Consider the following 19,366-nt stretch of genomic DNA (forward strand, 5'->3'; position numbering starts at 1 on the left):
GCAGTGGCAGCAGCAGCACCAGAGCAAGTCTGGCTGTCCAACACCTCCAGGACTACAGAAAATAGAGAATTGTTAACATATTTCCAGAATCGTGAAGAAAACCCATTAGGTTGGTCAAAGTTAGAAATCAGGCGACCTGATTTCTTGTGTCTTTTCCAATGGACTTCTTGATGGCTGAGTTCACAGGGCAACATTTCTCTTGAAAGAAAAAGAAAATCTGGATTCTTTGCACCTACAAAACTTTCAAAAAATCGGTGCCTTTGAAATCTTGACTGCTTTGTCAAATTCTGGCTGAGATTGCCTAGGAACCTCAAAAGCTATTGTCATTGACTAACCCTCCCACCTGGCACAATAGAAACATGACAGAGACCTAAAGAAGTCCAGGAAAAACTAAAAACTGTTTCACTGAACTTCAGATAGAGATGCATCTCGCCTATTTTCAGCCCTCTTTAGAGGTTCATATGCAGTCCATTCACACTCTGAGGCTCCCTCTTGAGCCAGAAGAGTCATCCCCAAAAGCTTGTTCAGTCCATCTCTTCCAAGCCCCTGCTCTATAATATGTGACAAATTTTAGACAGCAATTCTTTATCCCTTTCCTGCCTCGTTCGATGTCCCACAGGTTTGTTAGCTTTACGTTACAATTTCAAATATCCTGTCCCACAGACACTGCCCTGGGCCAGAGATAGTCCCTTAAACCAGCCCTTCTTGTTCTGCAGTGTGAGCAGGAGATGCTGTTGTGGAAGCCTGTGTGTGGCAGTGATGCATCCCTGCCTGTCCCCTCTGATAACAAGCCCTTCTCACCCATGGAGTTTTCAGTCACCTTTTTCCCTGCTGACACCAGCAGGACTTGGGAACACTTCTGAAATTCAGAACATTTGCATGAGAGGGATGAATCTCATCTAGATCCAAAGAGAAATGGGCATCTGGGCATGAGCATGCAGTGTGGCCTTCTGTACCTCCCAAATATTTGTCCTACAGGTACCACTGCTTGCATGCACACGTAACTCAATGTCCAGCAGGAGATATATGGCTGTTGGGATGGCCTTTATGTGCATCATGAATCAAGTCTCTGTATTAGACAAACCTGCTATGAAGAGTGTTTTTGAACTCTACCTTTAAGGACAAATTGCATTCTTCATACCAAGATCAGATTTTGACTAATATCTCTTGTAGCATCCTAAGGCTCCCCTCTAGGCTGGGTATTATTTTATATTTGCAGCACATCAGACATCTAGTGATTGTTCAGCTCAGATGACAACATTTTGTAGTTAACTGGTACAGCTCTAGGAAAATATTTCACGCTTGAAGTGGCTCTGCAGACTGGGAGAATTGGAACTGGGCAGAAAGGGTGAATATGTTCTCTTCCTGTCAGCCCTTACTTGAACCTGGTGCAGTCAGGGAGCTGTATTGGACCTCAAAAAGCAAATATGTTGCTGTACTTTGTGCGTCTCTACAGTGATGTCTGAATATGGGCATCCTCCTTCCTTTAGCTTTAGGGCACACCAATCATTGCACCTGAAATACTTCCTTCTCCAGCCATTCCATAGGCAGGTTTTTCCACACTGAGGGGTCAGGAGGGAGCCTAGAAAACAGTAGTCTCTTTCCCTAAGGTCTTCTCCTCAGCAGGAATCTTTTCCTCCATAGCACAGTAGGTTGCAAGCAGGCATTGATAATCAGGCCACCTACTTCTCAACACCTTTTATGTTTCAGGAAGTACGTGGTGGCTGATGCATTTCCTGATGCATACTCAAAAATCACTTTGGATCCAGGGTGTCTGATTATCAACATGAAGCTACAGACAATTCATTTCCTTGCTGTTCTGCAGCATTTTCAGTGAACTCTGGAGGTTTCCTGTTCTCACCTGATGTGTAGGGAAACAGGCAAGGAGGAGGCCAATGGTTTGCTCATTGCCTCCTGGGCAGAACAAATGGTGAATGTAGGTAGCCTTAGTTTCAGATGAATGTTTGCTCCCAGAAGCTTCCCTCTGACCTGGCGCAGTTTTATAATACTGATCAGATCACGATTTTAAATTCCCTTGTCCTGGGCTTCAAGACTGGTGGTTGAGACTTTCCCATGTTTAAAGGTATGTCATGCTGCATTCTTCTTTTTATATTTCTTGGAAAAGAGCAAGTATCTGTAAGCCAACAAATTTCTCCCTTGTAAGGCTTCTGGAACAAAATGCCTTCTTTTTTTCTTATTTTATTTTCTCTTTTTTTTTTTTTTTTTTTTTTTTTTTTTTTTTTTTTTTTTAGATTATTTATATGGAAGTGATTGGGCATCTGTCATGGGAATCCTCATTTGAATAGGTGTCAGCAATAAGGAAAGAATATTGCTTCATGCAGCTAATTTTTAAACACATCTTAGAATCTGTTAGTCACTTCAAGACTGCCAGAAAAGCTAGTGAAAAAGGTGCAAGTGACACAGATGTACTCAGGATCCCACAACTAAGCACTTTACATAACAGGCCTTACATCTGCTGAAAAATAAGGTGGTGAAACATCACGCCAGAAGTATTCCTCCTCCTCTAGCTCTTCTCTGAAGATGCCTGCTTGCCCAAATTCACACGTTTCCCAGCTCCACAGGTGCAGTGATACCAGCAGCTATTTTTGCTCTTAGCTCAGGGCAGCATCTCAGCTGCCAGACAACTGTGCCAAGCTGCTCCTTCCCTTTGCTGGTTCTGCATCCCAGTGTCCTCTGGGAAAAGTGCAGGGAATATCAATCCCTTCCCTCCAGCAACACAGGGGCAGGAGAGGGGGCAACCTTTTCTCCCTCAAGGATTCTTGTCCACCTCTTCTGAGCCATTATGAGCTTGTTTTTATGAGGTGGTAGCTCATCGCCCTGGCTTCTCTGCAGAAAGTTTGAGGAGTTGTGGGTTCTTGTTCTCTTCTTGACCAGGGTGGGAACCAATGGGGAGCAGGTGGACCTCAAAAGCTGCAGTCAGCCAGAAGTTTAGGACCAGCTGCCTCTGAGGGAATAATGCTGCCTAAGTGATGTGAATGTGGTGGTTCAGAGTGGGATGGGAAAAGACGTGAGTCCCCATCAGGAATTGGTAGGGAGAGCTGTACATTGCCACCCAAACCAAAACTGTGGGTCAGGATTTTCTCTAGATAGAAGCTGAAAGGTGGAACAAACTGCTCTTTGTACTGTCCCCTTTGGGGTTTGTGGCTGTTGCATGGGATGGAAATGCTATCATTTTGGAAGGACGTTTTGGAAACTGAAGCTGGCCGCTCTTAGTGCAATGCCTCTTGAGATGTTTCCTTATGAGGGTGCTGAAATGAAGGTGAAAGAGTGTTTCATATGCAACTGAATGCTCTGGTCCCTATAAAAGGTCAGCCAAGTCGTTCCCACATTTGTTTGATGGCAACAGAGTTTGGAATCTCCAAACTGAGGTGCAGGAACGGTTGTTCCCAGCCATCCTGACCCTAAACCTGGTGACACTGGTGATCCAATGCCAGTGACAAATGCAAGGTGGCAGAAGAGTTTTGTTATAACTGAAAGCTGCTTTTCTCTCCACTAGGACTAATCAAACATCTGCATGCGACTTGGCCAAAAGTGCTCCCTGCTGTCTGGATCTAGAGAGCTGCTGAACCTTTGGGAGCCTTTTACAGTCCCTACTTCACCAAGGAGGGGTATTGTCAGGGCACCACAAACCCAGCACTTCCTAGGGCTCCCCTAAATGTGTTCTGGTCCCAGGAGCCCATTCCTGTTCCTGCTGGAGCCACCAGCCCCTATCCCAGCAGCACAGAAATAGGGCCAGTCTCGGGTTCCCCCTAACCCTGCCTGGCCATGGTCCCACTGCCCCAGGGAAGGGTCCAGTGCCTGGAACTGAGGCTGAGCCCAAAGCCCCTCTCTGGGCCTGATCCTCATCCCACCTGCTGACTGACTTCTTGGCCTTGCCTGCCTGTGTGTACAGCAGAGAGCTGAGCTTTGTGGCAAATTAAAAGTTTAAATGAGCAGAAATATTCATTGCATTTCAAACATGTTCTGGATTTTTTTTTCTCTATTAAATTAGGTGAATCAGCTCTGAACCATTTTTCTGCTGACAGGAAATGTTGAGAATTAACACCTATAGCTGGGCCTCAGCAGAAGGCTGGAAAACATGAATCAGACTAAAATAGGAGGATCCAAGCAACTGTATTTTCAAGAATTGTGAATGACTTTCCGTTCTCCTATCTCCAAAACAGAGATGGGCTTCACATATTTAGGGAAGTCATGGTAATGTGAAAATCAGTGCAGTTACGTAAGTGTGTGTAAAACTCATCAGGAAGGGGAGGAATAGGAGAAAGAGTTCAAGAAGAATTATCCTCAGTATGAGTACAAACAACTGAACACCTTTGTAAGATCCTCTTCCTAGGACTTTTAATGTCATCTATGGTGGCCCCTCGGCTTTGTTCCTTAGAGCCAAATATCACAAAAGGGACATGCAATAATTGAAAAGAACATGCAATAATTGGAAAGCTACCCCGATTTTGCAAATTTTTTTCCGTTGGCTAGCAGGCATTCAGTTTGGTTTGGATTACTATAAATGATACCCGAAGTTGTAACTGGTGAGAATGGATGTGTGCCAATGGGGTAGTCACCACAATGTGCATGAAGAGCTTTGCCTCATTTTGTGCTGTAGCCAAAACTTTCACGTACAGAAACTGCTGTGACATTATCTGTAACAGACAAAAAGCGCAGTGAGCAAAAACTGTGTTTTTCTTTCCAGCTTCAGATCAAAATATGAATAGAATGGTCCTCTCACATCTCTTGCAGACCCAAACTCTTGTCAATTTTGTTTTCTCGTGTTAATGAGTCATATTAATGGATTTTAAAGATTTAGCCCAGTGTAATTTATTTAGAGTGTGGTCTGCTTCTGTGCACCAGAGACTTACATGAAGCTCTGTGGTCTAACACAAACTTTTTAATCTTTGGTCTTCAGGTCCCCAATTATTCCACTGATATTGGAGAGCCTTTTGCTATGTTAACAATAGGAAAGTCTTTCAAAGAGGGTATCCCCCTTTATTCCGAGGGGGATAAAGCATATGCTGTCTGATGCTTCATGCAAGGAAGTGTGGGACGTCTGGAAACTTTGGGTGGAAGTACAGGAAAAAGAAATGCCCGAGTGTTTCACAGAAGGCAGAGATACAAACCTCGGCAGGAGAAGCGACAGCACAGCTTTGTGCTGCCTCACTCTCTTGGAAACCGTTTTATTTTAAAGAATGAGATTGTAACTGTTTGCTTTCTTATCTAATGTAAAAAAGACCCTCTGAAGATTAATACTGAGTTTTCTGACTCACTTTAACTCTAAAGGAGAAATTCTAATTTACGAAGAAAAAACATTCGCATTCTTGAGGTCTGTTTTGCGGCAGGACTCGGGATTTCTTGTTCTCTAACCACTCAACATCCAACTGTTTTCGCGACAAGACATCAACAGGCGAAAAACAGCCGTTCCCACGGCCTCACGGATGTAGAGAAAGGGCGATTTCGTGACAAATAACATAGAAAAAACCCCAAACAAACCCATTCTACTACACCCGAAGAAACACGAAACGGAGCGCGGGGCAGTGGGCGGGGCCTGGGCGGGATCTGGGCGGGGCCAGGCGGGAGGAGCCAATCAGCGCCGCCCGCCCCGCGGCTGTGAAAGGAGTCGGCGCGGGGCTCCCCCAGTTCACTGTTGGTGTTTGTGCCGCCACGGCGGAGACCGCTCCCGCCGCCGCTCCCGGCGCAGCCCCGGCCAAAGCCGCCGCCAAGAAGCCGAAGAAGGCGGCGAGCGGCGCCAAAGCCCGCAAGCCCGCGGGGCCCAGCGTCACCGAGCTGATCACCAAGGCCGTGTCCGCCTCCAAGGAGCGCAAGGGGCTCTCCCTCGCCGCGCTCAAGAAGGCGCTGGCCGCCGGCGGCTACGATGTGGAGAAGAACAACAGCCGCATCAAGCTGGGGCTCAAAAGCCTCGTCAGCAAGGGCACCCTGGTGCAGACCAAGGGCACCGGCGCCTCCGGCTCTTTCCGCCTCAGCAAGAAACCCGGAGAAGCAAAAGAAGCTCCTAAGAAAAAAAAAGCTACGGCAACCAAGCCGAAGAAGCCGGCGGCTAAGAAGCCTGCTAGTGCCGCCAAGAACGCGGTGACAGTAAACAAGGGCTCCAGGAAAGTTAAGCCTGCAGCCAAGAAAGCGGCCAAGAGCCCCAAGAAGGCGACAAAGGCTGCCAAGCCCAAAAAAGCGGCGGCAGCAGCCAAGAGCCCGGCCAAGGCGAAGGCGGTGAAGCCCAAGGCAGCCAAGAGGAAAGTGGCCAAGCCAAAGAAGGCAGCGCCCAAGAAGAAGTAAGCCCCACGTGGGAATAGCCTTGCTTCGGATTTAAACGCAACGGCTCTTTTAAGAGCCATCCGCATTTTCTTAAACGGGCTGAAATGCTGTGGGTGTCCTCGTTTTGAGGAGGATTAAGTGGGGAGGTGTCTAGGGGACCAGCAGTCTTTTGAATGTGCTATTTGAATCCGGGGCAAGCTCGAGGGGCGCTTGAATTGATGGCGGGGGGGGGGGAGTTGCAGCGCCTTGGTGACTTTAAAAATGCCTACAAAGCGCTGGGATTGGCTGGTGAAGGGCCCAAACTACTCCTGGGACAGCTGTCTGCCCCACCTCGGATGAAGTAAGCATGATACTGGTTTTGGACAGAGCTGGGTCCCCGACAAGCATTTTCAAACCCTCCCACTAAGTTTCAAAAGTATAATGAAGCTCAAGCTCTTTTTCTGAAGTTGTAGGTGGCTCTGAAAAGAGCCTTTGGGTTTTAGTTAAACTTTGCGCCCTTTGTTCTTCGGTGCTCACTTGGCTTTCGCCTTGTGGCTGTCGGTCTTCTTGGGCAGCAGCACGGCCTGGATGTTGGGCAGCACGCCGCCCTGCGCGATCGTCACCTTGCCCAGCAGCTTGTTGAGCTCCTCGTCGTTGCGGATGGCGAGCTGCAGGTGGCGGGGGATGATGCGCGTCTTCTTGTTGTCGCGGGCCGCGTTGCCCGCCAGCTCCAGGATCTCGGCCGTCAGGTACTCCAGCACGGCCGCCAGGTACACCGGGGCGCCGGCGCCCACGCGCTCCGCGTAGTTGCCCTTGCGCAGCAGCCGGTGCACGCGGCCCACGGGGAACTGCAGCCCGGCCCGCGACGAGCGCGACTTGGCCTTGGCGCGCGCCTTCCCGCCCTGCTTCCCGCGCCCGGACATCGCAGCGATCCGCTTCAAAAGCCGCACACAAAAAATCCCAACTTCAGAGCTCGGCCTTATATGCCTTTTCAGAGGAATAACCGACTTTTGATTGGCTGAGAAGGGTAGTGCCTGAAACAGCCAATGGGGATGCGGATCCAGATTGCAACCAATGGCGTAACGATGTCGCTGAAGCAACTTCCATCAGCCAATGATAGCTTAAGCTACAAGGAACCTTAATTTGCATAACCGCCCTATAAATACGGGCGTTTGACGAGCAGGCAGAACTCCGTCTCACAACTCGGTTGTGTCTGTTGTGCGTGCACTCGCTGTCATGCCTGAGCCGGCCAAGTCCGCCCCCGCGCCCAAGAAGGGCTCCAAGAAGGCGGTCACCAAGACCCAGAAGAAAGGCGACAAAAAACGTCGCAAGAGCCGCAAGGAGAGCTACTCCATCTACGTGTACAAGGTGCTGAAGCAGGTGCACCCCGACACGGGCATCTCGTCCAAGGCCATGGGCATCATGAACTCCTTCGTCAACGACATCTTCGAGCGCATCGCCGGCGAGGCGTCGCGCCTGGCGCACTACAACAAGCGCTCCACCATCACGTCGCGGGAGATCCAGACGGCCGTGCGCCTGCTGCTGCCCGGCGAGCTGGCCAAGCACGCCGTGTCCGAGGGCACCAAGGCTGTCACCAAGTACACCAGCTCCAAGTAGGGCGTCTCGGACCGTCACTTTCAACCCAAAGGCTCTTTTAAGAGCCACCCACGTTTTCAGTAAAAGAGCTGATGCTATGGCGAGTTTTTGGGTGTCCCTGTTTTTCTCTTCGAAAAAGGGCAGGGCTGAGAGGAGGGAAATTAGCAGTTCCGGTGGAAAAGTACCGTACATGTCAAGGATGGGATTGTCAGTGTCTGGTAACCAGCTATGTCCTGCATGTGCTTCAACGGTCCCCAGCATGTTCATAGTTCGCTTAGAAACCCTAGGACCCCGCTTTCTATGTAGGTACAGTGTAGGAGAGGCCAGTTAAGAAATGAATATTGTCAGGGGTAAAGACAGATGCTCTTACCGCTGGTACGTGATGTTTGCTGTGAAGCTATGCTTAGGGCAGACAGAATCGGAGGCATGCATGGGACAGTCGATTCCAGGGGACCTTGGGCTCTTGTTCTACAGTTCTTTGTTTGTGACCAAAAGGCTCCGAGATGGATGCCCGCTCTCCTTTAGTACCCTCAAAACATATTTTCGCAGGCAAACGGGGGAAAAAAAAAAAGGGAATGCTGCCCTGAGTTTTCGGCCCCGAACTGCACGGTCCCGCACTGGCGGTAGCACCCAGCACAGGCTCCGCAGCGCGGCTCTGGGCCGGCTTTCGTTCGCGTCTCTCCGCCGCCGATTCCCCGCGCCCCGTAACCGCGGCCGCCGAGCGCCGCCGGGGCTGGGGGCGGGCGGGCAGAGCCGGGGCCGCGCGGCGGAGCGCTCGGTCCGACCTGAGTGAGGACTGCGCGGAGCCAAACACCGCCCCCAGCCCCGCCCCCTGTCCGTGGGCGGGCCCGGCCGCCTCACGCGCCTCCCGCCACGGCGCTGATTGGTGCCGCTCGCGGCCCGCGCGCGCTTCACCGGGGCGCGCTCCCCGCGAGGGACGCGGCGCTTCCAGCGGCCCGGGGCAGCGGCCGGGAAAGCTCGGCCCGGCCAGGGAAGTGTTGGCCACTGCCTGCGCCTTCGGCCTTTCTGCCGCGGCCCTGAACCGAACGCGGCTCCTGAGCGGGAAGAAGCCGCGAGCCCTGGCGGAGGGAGGCGGCTGGCGGCGGCAGCTTTAGCCAGCGGCGGCAAGGCTGGGGACGAACGCGAGCGGCGCGGTTCTGGAAAAAAGAGGGCGAGCCGAGCCCGTAGTGTAGCGCTCGCCTGCGGGGCTGCCGCCCCTCCTGTGCCTTGCAAGGCGCCGGTCGAAGGCGGCGGGGGCGGGGCGAGGGCAGGGCGCGTTTCCCGCCCCGGAGGCGGGGCTCGAGCGGGGCTCGCGCGAAGCGTCCAATGGCAGCGGGGCGGTGTCGCGCGGCCGGCCAATGAGCGGGGCGCCGGCGCTATAAATAGCGGGCCCGCAGAGCCGCGGCAGCAGCGCTGTCAGTGTCGGTGAGTGAAGCTCTGTGTTGGCGGTGAGCGATGGCGCGCACGAAGCAGACGGCGCGTAAGTCGACGGGCGGGAAGGCGCCCCGCAAGCAGCTGGCCACCAAGGCTGCCCGCAAGAGCGCGCCGGCCACGGGCGGCGTCAAGAAGCCGCACCGCTACCGGCCCGGCACGGTGGCGCTGCGCGAGATCCGGCGCTACCAGAAGTCCACGGAGCTGCTGATCCGCAAGCTGCCCTTCCAGCGCCTGGTGCGCGAGATCGCGCAGGACTTCAAGACCGACCTGCGCTTCCAGAGCTCGGCCGTCATGGCGCTGCAGGAGGCCAGCGAGGCCTACCTGGTGGGGCTCTTCGAGGACACCAACCTGTGCGCCATCCACGCCAAGCGCGTCACCATCATGCCCAAGGACATCCAGCTGGCGCGGCGCATCCGCGGCGAGCGCGCCTGAATCTCCTGCCGCAGCCCACGTAGACCCAAAGGCTCTTTTAAGAGCCACTACATCAGCAATAAAAGAGCTGCGGCGCTGTATTCAAATACTGTTTCCTAGGGTGTGGGGAATTGGGAGAAAAATTTCTAGTGCATATTTGGGTGTTTTCTACAGTGGTGGGTTATTAAAAACAGTGAGCTGCAGTAATTAAAGCTACGTCGTTCTTGAGTTACTAAAACGTTTCCTAAAAAAATTGTAGGTGGACTATTTAAAGCTTTTTCTTTTCTCAAATCTTGCTTCATTTCTCCCCCATTTTTCCCCGAAGCTGTAGCTAAGCACATTCACATGGAACTGTCTTGCAATAAAATCTCAGTCTTTTTATTCCCTCTCATCTTGTTACTTGAAAAGTTGTCGAAAAATTAAGGCAATATAAAAAAACAGAAGGGGCCGTTAAGGAAGCTTTTTTAGAGCAATTGTACTCGTCAGTTCGGCGTATATGGAGTGGCTCCAAACACCTTTTGGCTCTTTGTTTCAAAGGATAGGAAAGTGCTTTTTACATGACCTCATAATACCCGTATATACTTACGTCTACAACCCCTTTGCCACCCAATTACAACCCTACTCGTTTTACGACAGCGCGGCAGCTCTTTTATTGCTGATGTAGTGGCTCTTAAAAGAGCCTTTGGGTCTACGTGGGCTGTAGCAGGAGACTCAGGCGCGCTCGCCGCGGATGCGCCGCGCCAGCTGGATGTCCTTGGGCATGATGGTGACGCGCTTGGCGTGGATGGCGCACAGGTTGGTGTCCTCGAAGAGCCCCACCAGGTAGGCCTCGCTGGCCTCCTGCAGCGCCATGACGGCCGAGCTCTGGAAGCGCAGGTCGGTCTTGAAGTCCTGCGCGATCTCGCGCACCAGGCGCTGGAAGGGCAGCTTGCGGATCAGCAGCTCCGTGGACTTCTGGTAGCGCCGGATCTCGCGCAGCGCCACCGTGCCGGGCCGGTAGCGGTGCGGCTTCTTGACGCCGCCCGTGGCCGGCGCGCTCTTGCGGGCAGCCTTGGTGGCCAGCTGCTTGCGGGGCGCCTTCCCGCCCGTCGACTTACGCGCCGTCTGCTTCGTGCGCGCCATCGCTCACCGCCAGCAAACAGCTCCGTTCACCGACACTGACACCGCTGCTGCCGCGGCTCCGCGGGCCCGCTATTTATAGCGCCGGCGCCCCGCTCATTGGCCGGCCGCGCGACACCAAACCGCTGCCATTGGACGCTTCGCGCGAGCCCCGCTCGAGCCCCGCCTCCGGGGCGGGAAACGCGCCCTGCCCTCGCCCCGCCCCCGCCGCCTTCGACCGGCGCCTTGCAAGGCACAGGAGGGGCGGCAGCCACGCAGGCGAGCGCTACACTACGGGCTCGGCTCGCCCTCTTTTTTCCGGAACCGCGCCGCTCGCGTTCGTCCCCAGCCTTGCCGCCGCTGGCTAAAGCTGCCGCCGCCGGCTAAAGCTGCCGCCGCCAGCCGCCTCCCTCCGCCAGGGCTCGCGGCTTCTTCCCGCTCAGGAGCCGCGTTCGGTTCAGGGCCGCGGCAGAAAGGCTGAAGGCGCAGGCAGTGGCCAACACTTCCCTGGCCGGGCCGAGCTTTCCCGGCCGCTGCCCCGGGCCGCTGGAAGCGCCGCGTCCCTCGCGGGGAGCGCGCCCCGGTGAAGCGCGCGCGGGCTGCGAGCCGCGAGCGGCACCAATCAGCGCCGTGGCGGGAGGCGCGTGAGGCGGCCGGGCCCGCCCACGGACAGGGGGCGGGGCTGGGGCGGTGTTTGGCTCCGCGCAGTCCTCACTCAGGTCGGACCGAGCGCTCCGCCGCGCGGCCCCGGCTCTGCCCGCCCGCCCCCAGCCCCGGCGGCGCTCGGCGGCCGCGGTTACGGGGCGCGGGGAATCGGCGGCGGAGAGACGCGAACGAAAGCCGGCCCAGAGCCGCGCTGCGGAGCCTGTGCCTGGTGCTACCGCCGGTGCGGGACCGTGCAGTTCGGGGCCGAAAACGCGTACTGATAGGAGGGAATGAGCGAAGGCATCTATCTCGGAGCCTTTTGGTCAGAAATAAAGAACTGAAAAGCAAGAGCACAGGGTCATTTGGGACCGCCTTTGCCTGGAATGCTCCCGATTCACACCGTCATCCATTTGTGTAGCTAGGTAGGGAAACACCACGTTTTAAATGTCAGGAGCACATTTGTTTCAGCCGTTTTGAGACCACCGACTGCACTCTTTCGTTGAACCTGCGGCCCCCAAACTGAGCATACACCAAAAGCAGGCTCCCAGCGCTTATTGAGCGAATTTTGAACTTCCTCTTCTCTGTTTAAGCAGAGGGAGAACATTTTTTTAAAAGGAAACAATGCACATCCCACCTTCCTTAGACTTTATAATGCTTTCACAGCATAACCTTTCTTTTCCTACAAAGAAACCCCTACTGGGACAACAAAGTATAGATCACTATAGCATCAACACTCATATTGAAAGGCTGTCTGCCACTGGAAGTCTGGCACAGGGTGCAGAAGCAGCTTGCTTGGATCTGGTGTTTCTGGTGAGACCCTGGGTGACCTTGGAGACAGATGTTCTTTACTCCTGCCAGCTGCATCCTGCATTCAGGTGCATGCGGTTTATGAGGTGGGGTTGCTGAGCAATGTGTGCTCTCGTGGGCTGTAGAGAGATGTAGTCGCTGCTGCCCCAGATCCATGCACGTGGAAATTTGTGTTTCCTGGGTATCAAAATGCAGTGTTTTCTGCATGGAGCAGAGGTGTAGGGGTACCGCGGGCACAGAGTGAGGCAATGTGTGTGTCCTCCACGGGCACCAGGGAAGATGTGTGCATCGGGGAAGAGCAAAGTGACGTGTCTGCTGTTTGAAGCACAGAGGGATGCATATTCTAAAAACCCTAAAACTATAAAATGTTCCACCTGGTGATACACTGCACTACTGTCTGTCACACCTTTGTGACTTGTAGTTCTTCTCTCAGTGTTAGAAGCTTTTTTTCCACAGACTGAAGTCAAAGACTGTGTCTCCCTGGGCTCTGTGCCACGCAACCCCCCTGGACGGGCTCCACGCCCCCCTGGCCAGGATTCAAACCCTCTTGTTTGTATCCCAGTCCTCTCTACCAACGTCTGTGACCTTCTGGGGCACCCAGAGGAATGCCTCGGACTCCAGCATCACAGGGCAGTGTTGCACCAGAGGCAAGGAGTGACGTGTGTGTCTAGGGGGTGCACGATGATGTTGGCACTGGGGAGCGTAAATCTGTTTTCTGGGGTGTGCAGTCTTTTTCAGGACCTTAGAGCTCTGTGTACGTTTGACACACACCGTGTGTATGTTTGCATATAGTTTAATGGTAAACATATTTTGGAAGGTTCAGAAAGTGAAGGATGTGTATTCTGGACAAAGCAGAGTAAAGAGACACAGCAATGGGCTGTGGAGAGAAGAGGTCACTGTAATAAGTACCTTGTGTTGGGAATCATGAGCACTTGGAAGGACACTTTAGGTCTCCCTTCTCCCGCCTTGATGTCGGATGAGTGTGTTGTGCAATTCACTAGATCATAACTTACCAGGTTCATTCCGTGTTTCTTGGCTCGGGCTCGCACAGGCTGCAGCAGCGCAGTGAGGAGGGGTGAAAAATTTCTGCATTTCCGTGCTCCCGTTGGCCAAGCACGGTGCTGCCCTCCCTGCCCCGTGGTGGTCAGACCCTCCCCTGCTCAGCCAAGGGAAGATGAGCTGGTGCCCATTGAGATCAGGAGCTTAAAGTCCCCGTTGGTTCTGCTCCGGCCTCGGCGCCACGTCCTGCCATGCTCATCCTGCTCCCAGCTTCTCTCTGCACCCAGCTTTGCCACTCAGATGTTAATTACACACATTCCCTTGACGAATTTGTATCTATCTCATGTGGCTTTATCTGTCTCCTTTCTCGAGACATTAATTTTAAGGGGGTTAATCACTTTCTGTTTCTTGACGCTCTGCAGGAAGCCCTTGAACTGTCATACTTATGGCCCCCAAATTGACACTTTACTGGGCTTCTGAGGTCTGTGTGGAAACAGAGAAGTTGTATTCAGTCCCACAGCAGTACATGTGTCCTGGAGTGGTTCCTTTCCCCAGCCGCTGCAGCCTGGTGAGCCCATCCTGTCCAGGTGGCACCGCTGACAGCGAACCTGACCTTGCTTTTCCTCTTGGTACTAAGTCTTGTCTGGGTGTTGAGTGAAAAGTGATTGTACCTGGAAGTTTTCTAAGTGTGGGGAACTGCTGAAACAAATGCCGTGTCCTATATTGTATGGAAATATCAGACTCCTCCTCAGATTTTCCCCCTCTCTCCATTTGTTGTTGCTAAAATCTGTGGAGCACAATAGATACGTGAAATAGCCACAAACAAAGAAATTGCTTGGGGGAACCTGCGACGGTCAGGCTCAGGGGGGAATACAGCAGGACCCTGACTGTCAATCTGCTTGCTCATAACCTGCCTTCACTGTCTGCATTTTTACCGTGCACGCTCCACTTCCTCTCCACAACTGCAGCTTTGGATCCTGTGCACTCACAGGGCTGTGGGAGAGATGTCTGGCCCTGGAGGGATGGGGAACCACCAGCTCAGCCCACAGCGAAGGGATGGCGCCAGGTTCTTGGTGTCCCACAGCTCCTGGAGGTGCAGAGGAGTGTGGGCAAGCAGGCATCCAGGCACTGTTCTTTCCAGCCTTCACAACGGGCACACTGCTCCACTTGGGAGCACATTCCACCCTGTCCCTTCTGTCAGTGGCACACACCCGTGCACAGGTCGGGCCGTGAAGTCGTGCTGATCGCCTGGTCAACACATCAGTTATCACCAGTTGATCTTCTGTCTTATCTTTAGCTTGCCAAGAGCAGCTACATACAGCCTCTTAAGGTGAAAATATCTTGGCATGGCATGGGGAGAAAATATCTCTTCTGAGTGATGGTATAAAGTGATTTCTCTTTTTAAAACTATGGCAACCATCACTGACATAAACAAATATTTTACCAATCAGCTTAACACTTTAGCTTGAGTATCATCTAGAAAAGTTTCATGGCCCCAGGATTTCTTTGGGTTTTTTTTTTTTGAGATGAGGAGAATCTAAATTAAAACACTCTTCTTGATTGATTTTTGCAGATAGGTCGTCTTTCTGCCACTGATTGTCTGTAAAAGTCTTCTCCCTAATAGACACTGGTGGATATGGTACTTTACATGGGGCAAAAAGCAAAGTGCCATGGGAATATAGTGAGTAACAGCTGGGATCACCACCAGAAGGCACGGTTAGAAACAAAAAAACAAACAAAGAAAATCCCTAAAAACTGCCACCAAGAAACCCTCAATACACAAATACCCACGACCCCCCAAAAACCCCAAAGCACAAACAAAACCTCATCACCACAACAATAAAAAACCACATGCTAATAAACTAATCACAAACCGACCCTGGCAGTATAAATCAGATTTTCTTTGAGAGTTGCTTATCAAACTGCATCTCTAGGGAACAAAACCATAAGAACCCTCACAGTTAGTTTGATGTCTTTCTAGAAAAAATTCATTAAAGAGCTGTAAACGAGTAAGCTTAATGCATTGCTTGGGGTGGATGTACGAACATGACATTAAGGAAATGGGAAAGGCAAAGACAAAGAAAAACATTTGCACATTTCTGACAGGGATTTTAAAACCCTTTTGTTCTTGTAAAATGTTATCTTTCCCTCAGGAGCAGCTCACTGAGAGATTTGACCAGTCTGTTCCTCTCCTAAATTTTTCTGTGCTTTCAGATTTATGGTACAACTGATTCCCTGAACAGAGAATGGCATTTGGAAGGGAGGTTGTGCCCCGTTGCTGGTTCCACATGATGGGAATCTGACTGTGGGCCAGAAGTGCAAAGCAAAAATGAATCACAGTAACAGTGTGCAGGCAGATTTCACTGCAGTTCTGCTTGTACTTCTGCATCCAAGAGGACTCTGTTCCCATTAGGGGAACATACTTCTTGTTGATTGGACATCCTTCCTCCCTTTCCATTTGCCAGACTTGAAAGTAATTCATTTTTCAAGTTTTCTCAAACTTGAAACTCTGCTAGTTTTAGCACATTGACTTTAGGGCTGTGTTCAGCCTCAGGTTTTACCTTCCCTATTGTGCCTGTGCACAATCTCTGACTCCACTGGCTCCACTTTGGCAGCTCAGCCTCATACCAGTCCCATCCCAGCAGTCTTGCTCAGTAATCCAGGATGGTGTGGCTGTGCCCAGCCACTGTCACAATCCCTACCCCACTCACCAGGTGCATTAAATATTAAAAAGAATTCTAGTAATCCAACTGATTGATTGATTGATCTGAACTGATTTTTGAAATGATCCTTTAACTGAGATCAGAAGTTATCAAAAACTTTGTGGTCTAGAATGATGAAGGAACTATTTCTCTCTTGCTTTGAACCAAAATTTTAAAAAAATTAAACTGCTGAAAAAACCTGAGTATTTTTGTAAGAAGGTTATAAGGAAAAAAAAGCAAGATGTATCTGTGTAAGATCTACCTTTCCTGCCTAATGCCTACTATTAACTCTGCCCATGGGGTTTTTTTTGTTTTAAGAGTTTGCTGTTGTATCTGGGGCCTTTAAATCTCTGTGAATATAAAAATCTTTTGTCATGGGGAGGGGTCCTTTACTGTAAACTGAACAGTATGTAATTATAAGTTCTTCCCTATTGAGACATGAAGTTTTCTTCTCATGTAACAATGTATTGTGGTTTAGAATATCATAATAAATCAGTTTTCAAATAAAGTCCATCATGCGTGGACAAAAGATGCCTTTCAAATCACACCAAGTCTGCCATTACATCAAGGGCAGGTTTGAGTTGCCATGAATAGCTCTGCGACTTTCGTTAGGGGAGGGGGTACCCAGAAGCACCCAAAAGTCAGAATGGATTTATCTGCACAAAACATATGAAGTATCACTGGTCATTGTACCAGCATCAGGAAGGGCTTGAGAAAATATGGAAGTTACTGTGCAGACTCAGGCATCCCCAGGTGAAAAACATGGAAATGGGGCTTTGCAGCTACAGGCTCCATGCGTGACTTGATCACCCTATTTGAAGCAGGTATTCACTCCTGCTGCACTCCTGCCCCCTCAGCTGCCCCTGTGGGATGGATGTCTCCATAAATCCTCCTCAGCAAACACTGAAAGCCAGTCACAGTTATAGTTTGCTCAGTGAGAACAATCACAAGACTGAAGTGCTGAAATTGATGGCTACAAACTGTTCAGAAGGGTCAGGAAAGAAGGGTGAGGGCAGGTTGTCTTCCATGTTAAATAAAAATAAAAATAAAAATTAAAAAAAATAAAGTGGATTGATTGCAAAGAAACAGTTCTTTGCAAACAGTTCTCAGAAAAAAAAAAAAACAGTGATGAACAGCTGAGAGTTTCTGGGTACAGAACTAGAGTCCAAACCAAAAAAGGAAACCTCGTGGTGGTACTTATCACAGGCCACCCAAACAAAAGAAGGAGGCTGCTGCTGAAGCTTCTTTCTTCAACTACAGGTGCCATCATATTCACAGGCTCCTGTTGGGGAAAGTCAATCAACCTGACATCTGCTGGAAATGTGGCAAAGAAAGCCATGAGTTATCCAGGAGACTCCTAGAGCATGCTGAAGACAATTTTTTTATCCAGGTGAAAGAAAGTCTAGCAGGAGGAGAAGCACTACTTGACCTGTTCTTGCCAACAAAAATTAACTAATTGAAGAGATGAAGAATAGTGGTGACCTGGGCTGCTGCCTGAGCCCAGACCTATCACGAATTTGAGGGATATGGGCCAGGCAAACCACACAGACAAGATATTTAATTTAGTAGACATTCAGTTGCTTAAGAAAATAGGATATGGAAACCCCTTGGAAAACTGCCCTCAGGGATCAAGGAGAAGGACAGGTCTGAAAGTTATTTAAGGTCTCTCCCATCTGCTAAACTCCAGGGATGGACTAGGTGAACGAAGTTCCTCCCCTACTGTAAGAAAAGATCGGGTTCAAGACCATTTGAGGAACCTGAATACACACAAACCCATGGCACCGAAGGGGATTCATCCCAGGGTCCTCAGGGAATTAGCAGATATAGCTGCAATACAAATATTGTTGATGATTTTCATCAATAACACAGTGGGATGGAGTGCACCCTCAGCAGGTTTGTGGGTGACCTCACGCTCAGTGATTCACTGCAGGGAAGGGATTCCATATAGAGGGACTTTGACAGGATTGAGGAGTGGAATCAAGTGAATCTCATGAGGCTCAACAATGTCTAATGCATTCCAAATATCAGTACAGACTGCAGGATGAACAGATTGCAAGCAGCCCTGCTCAGGCTCAGAGATATGGGTGCAGGAAAATCTGGACACAAGGTGGCAATGTGCATTTGCTGCTGAGAAAGTCAGCTGTATCCTGGGCTGCATAAAAGGAAGAAGAGCTAGCAGGGTTCCCTTCATTCACTTCACCCCAGTGAGACCTCACCTGGATCTACCTCACTGCATCTGCCTCTGGGGTCCCCAGAACAAGGAAGACTTGGGGGAGGTCCACAGAAGGGTCATGAAAATGATCAGGGAGCTAGAACACCTCTCCCATGAAGAAAGGCTGGGAGAGCAGTGGTTGTCAGGCCTGGAGAAGACAAGGCTCTGGGCAGACCTCAATGTGGTCTTTTCATATATGAAGACCACTTATGAGAAAAACAGAGAAAGACTTTTCACCAGAGCTTGTAGCAAAAGGGCAAGGAGCAAGGTTTTAAAAGTGGAAGAAGTTAGATTTAGATGGGTTCCAAGGAAGAAACTGAATGAGACTCATCAGCACCATTAGTTCCAAATGCTGGTCATGTGCAGGACACCCCGAGTCACATCCTGTGCCTGAGGGTGTTGTCCTTCTTGAGCTGTCAGGCTGGTGCTGTGACCACTTCCCTGGGGAGCCTGTTCCAGTGCTCAAACACCTTGTGCCTGAAGAACTTTTCCCTGACATCCAACCTAAGCCTCCCCTGACAGTTTCAGAGCATTTCCTTGAGTCCTGTTGCTGGTCACAGGAGTGAAGAGATCAGTGCCTGCCCCTGCTCTTCCCCTCATGAGGAAGCCACAGACTGTGATGAGTTCTTCCCTCAGACTCCTCCAGGCTGAACAGAGCAAGTGACCTCAGCTGCTCCTCATACGTCTCACCTCCAGACCCTTCAGCGTCCTCGTGGCCCTTCTTCAGATGCTGTCTAATCACTTCATGTCTTTTTTATACTGTGGCACCAAAACTGGCCCCAGCACTCGAGGTGAGGCCGACCAGTGCGCAGCAGAGGGGACATTCCCTTCCCTTGCCCAGCTGGTGAGGCTGTTCCTGATGCACCCCAGGACAGGGTTTGCCCTCCTGGCTGCCAGGGCACTGCTGGCTCATGTTCAACTTGCCATCCAGCAGGTCCCTTTCCATGGCACTGCTTCCCACCCCCTCATTCACCAGTCTGTACACACAACCAGAATTGCCCAGTCTGAGGTGCAGATTCCAGCACTTGGCCTTGTTAAACTTCATCTGGTTTATGACTGCCCACCTCTCTGATTTGTTGGGGTCTCTTTGCAGGGCCTCTCTGCACTCGAAGGAGATGGCAACCCCTCCCTGTTCAGTGTAACTGGCAAACTCAGTGTTCTTTGAGCCCTGCACCCAAGTTGCAAATGAAGATGTTGAAGAGAA

At 51.1% G+C, this 19,366-nt stretch overlaps 6 protein-coding genes across 6 annotated transcripts in view; 3 read left to right on the top strand and 3 right to left on the bottom strand.

Moving 5' to 3' along the window:
- Nucleotides 1-19,366, bottom strand: part of LOC136361763 (histone H2B 1/2/3/4/6) — a 40,581-nt gene that overhangs the window by 3,630 nt on the left and 17,585 nt on the right. The gene's annotated exons all lie outside the window — the stretch shown is intronic.
- On the top strand, nt 4,585-6,860 carry LOC136361089 (histone H1.10-like). The gene is made up of 3 exons (XM_066318769.1): nt 4,585-4,634; nt 5,523-6,296; nt 6,732-6,860. Exons 1-3 carry the CDS (start codon nt 4,585-4,587, stop codon nt 6,739-6,741), a joined length of 834 nt encoding a protein of 277 aa, XP_066174866.1. The 3' UTR covers nt 6,742-6,860.
- LOC136361737 (histone H2A-IV) lies at nt 6,726-7,183 on the bottom strand. The gene has a single exon (XM_066319867.1). The coding sequence runs from the start codon at nt 7,179-7,181 to the stop codon at nt 6,792-6,794; it is 390 nt and encodes a 129-aa protein (XP_066175964.1). The 5' UTR covers nt 7,182-7,183; the 3' UTR covers nt 6,726-6,791.
- On the top strand, nt 7,495-7,952 carry LOC136361738 (histone H2B 5). Its single transcript, XM_066319868.1, has one exon. It carries the CDS (start codon nt 7,495-7,497, stop codon nt 7,873-7,875), a length of 381 nt encoding a protein of 126 aa, XP_066175965.1. The 3' UTR covers nt 7,876-7,952.
- Nucleotides 9,294-9,806, top strand: LOC136360939 (histone H3). The gene has a single exon (XM_066318528.1). The coding sequence runs from the start codon at nt 9,310-9,312 to the stop codon at nt 9,718-9,720; it is 411 nt and encodes a 136-aa protein (XP_066174625.1). The 5' UTR covers nt 9,294-9,309; the 3' UTR covers nt 9,721-9,806.
- Nucleotides 10,325-10,850, bottom strand: LOC136360940 (histone H3). The gene has a single exon (XM_066318531.1). The coding sequence runs from the start codon at nt 10,819-10,821 to the stop codon at nt 10,411-10,413; it is 411 nt and encodes a 136-aa protein (XP_066174628.1). The 5' UTR covers nt 10,822-10,850; the 3' UTR covers nt 10,325-10,410.

Source organism: Sylvia atricapilla, chromosome 5 (assembly GCF_009819655.1).
Source record: "Sylvia atricapilla isolate bSylAtr1 chromosome 5, bSylAtr1.pri, whole genome shotgun sequence".
Classification (NCBI taxonomy): Eukaryota; Metazoa; Chordata; class Aves; order Passeriformes; family Sylviidae; genus Sylvia; species Sylvia atricapilla.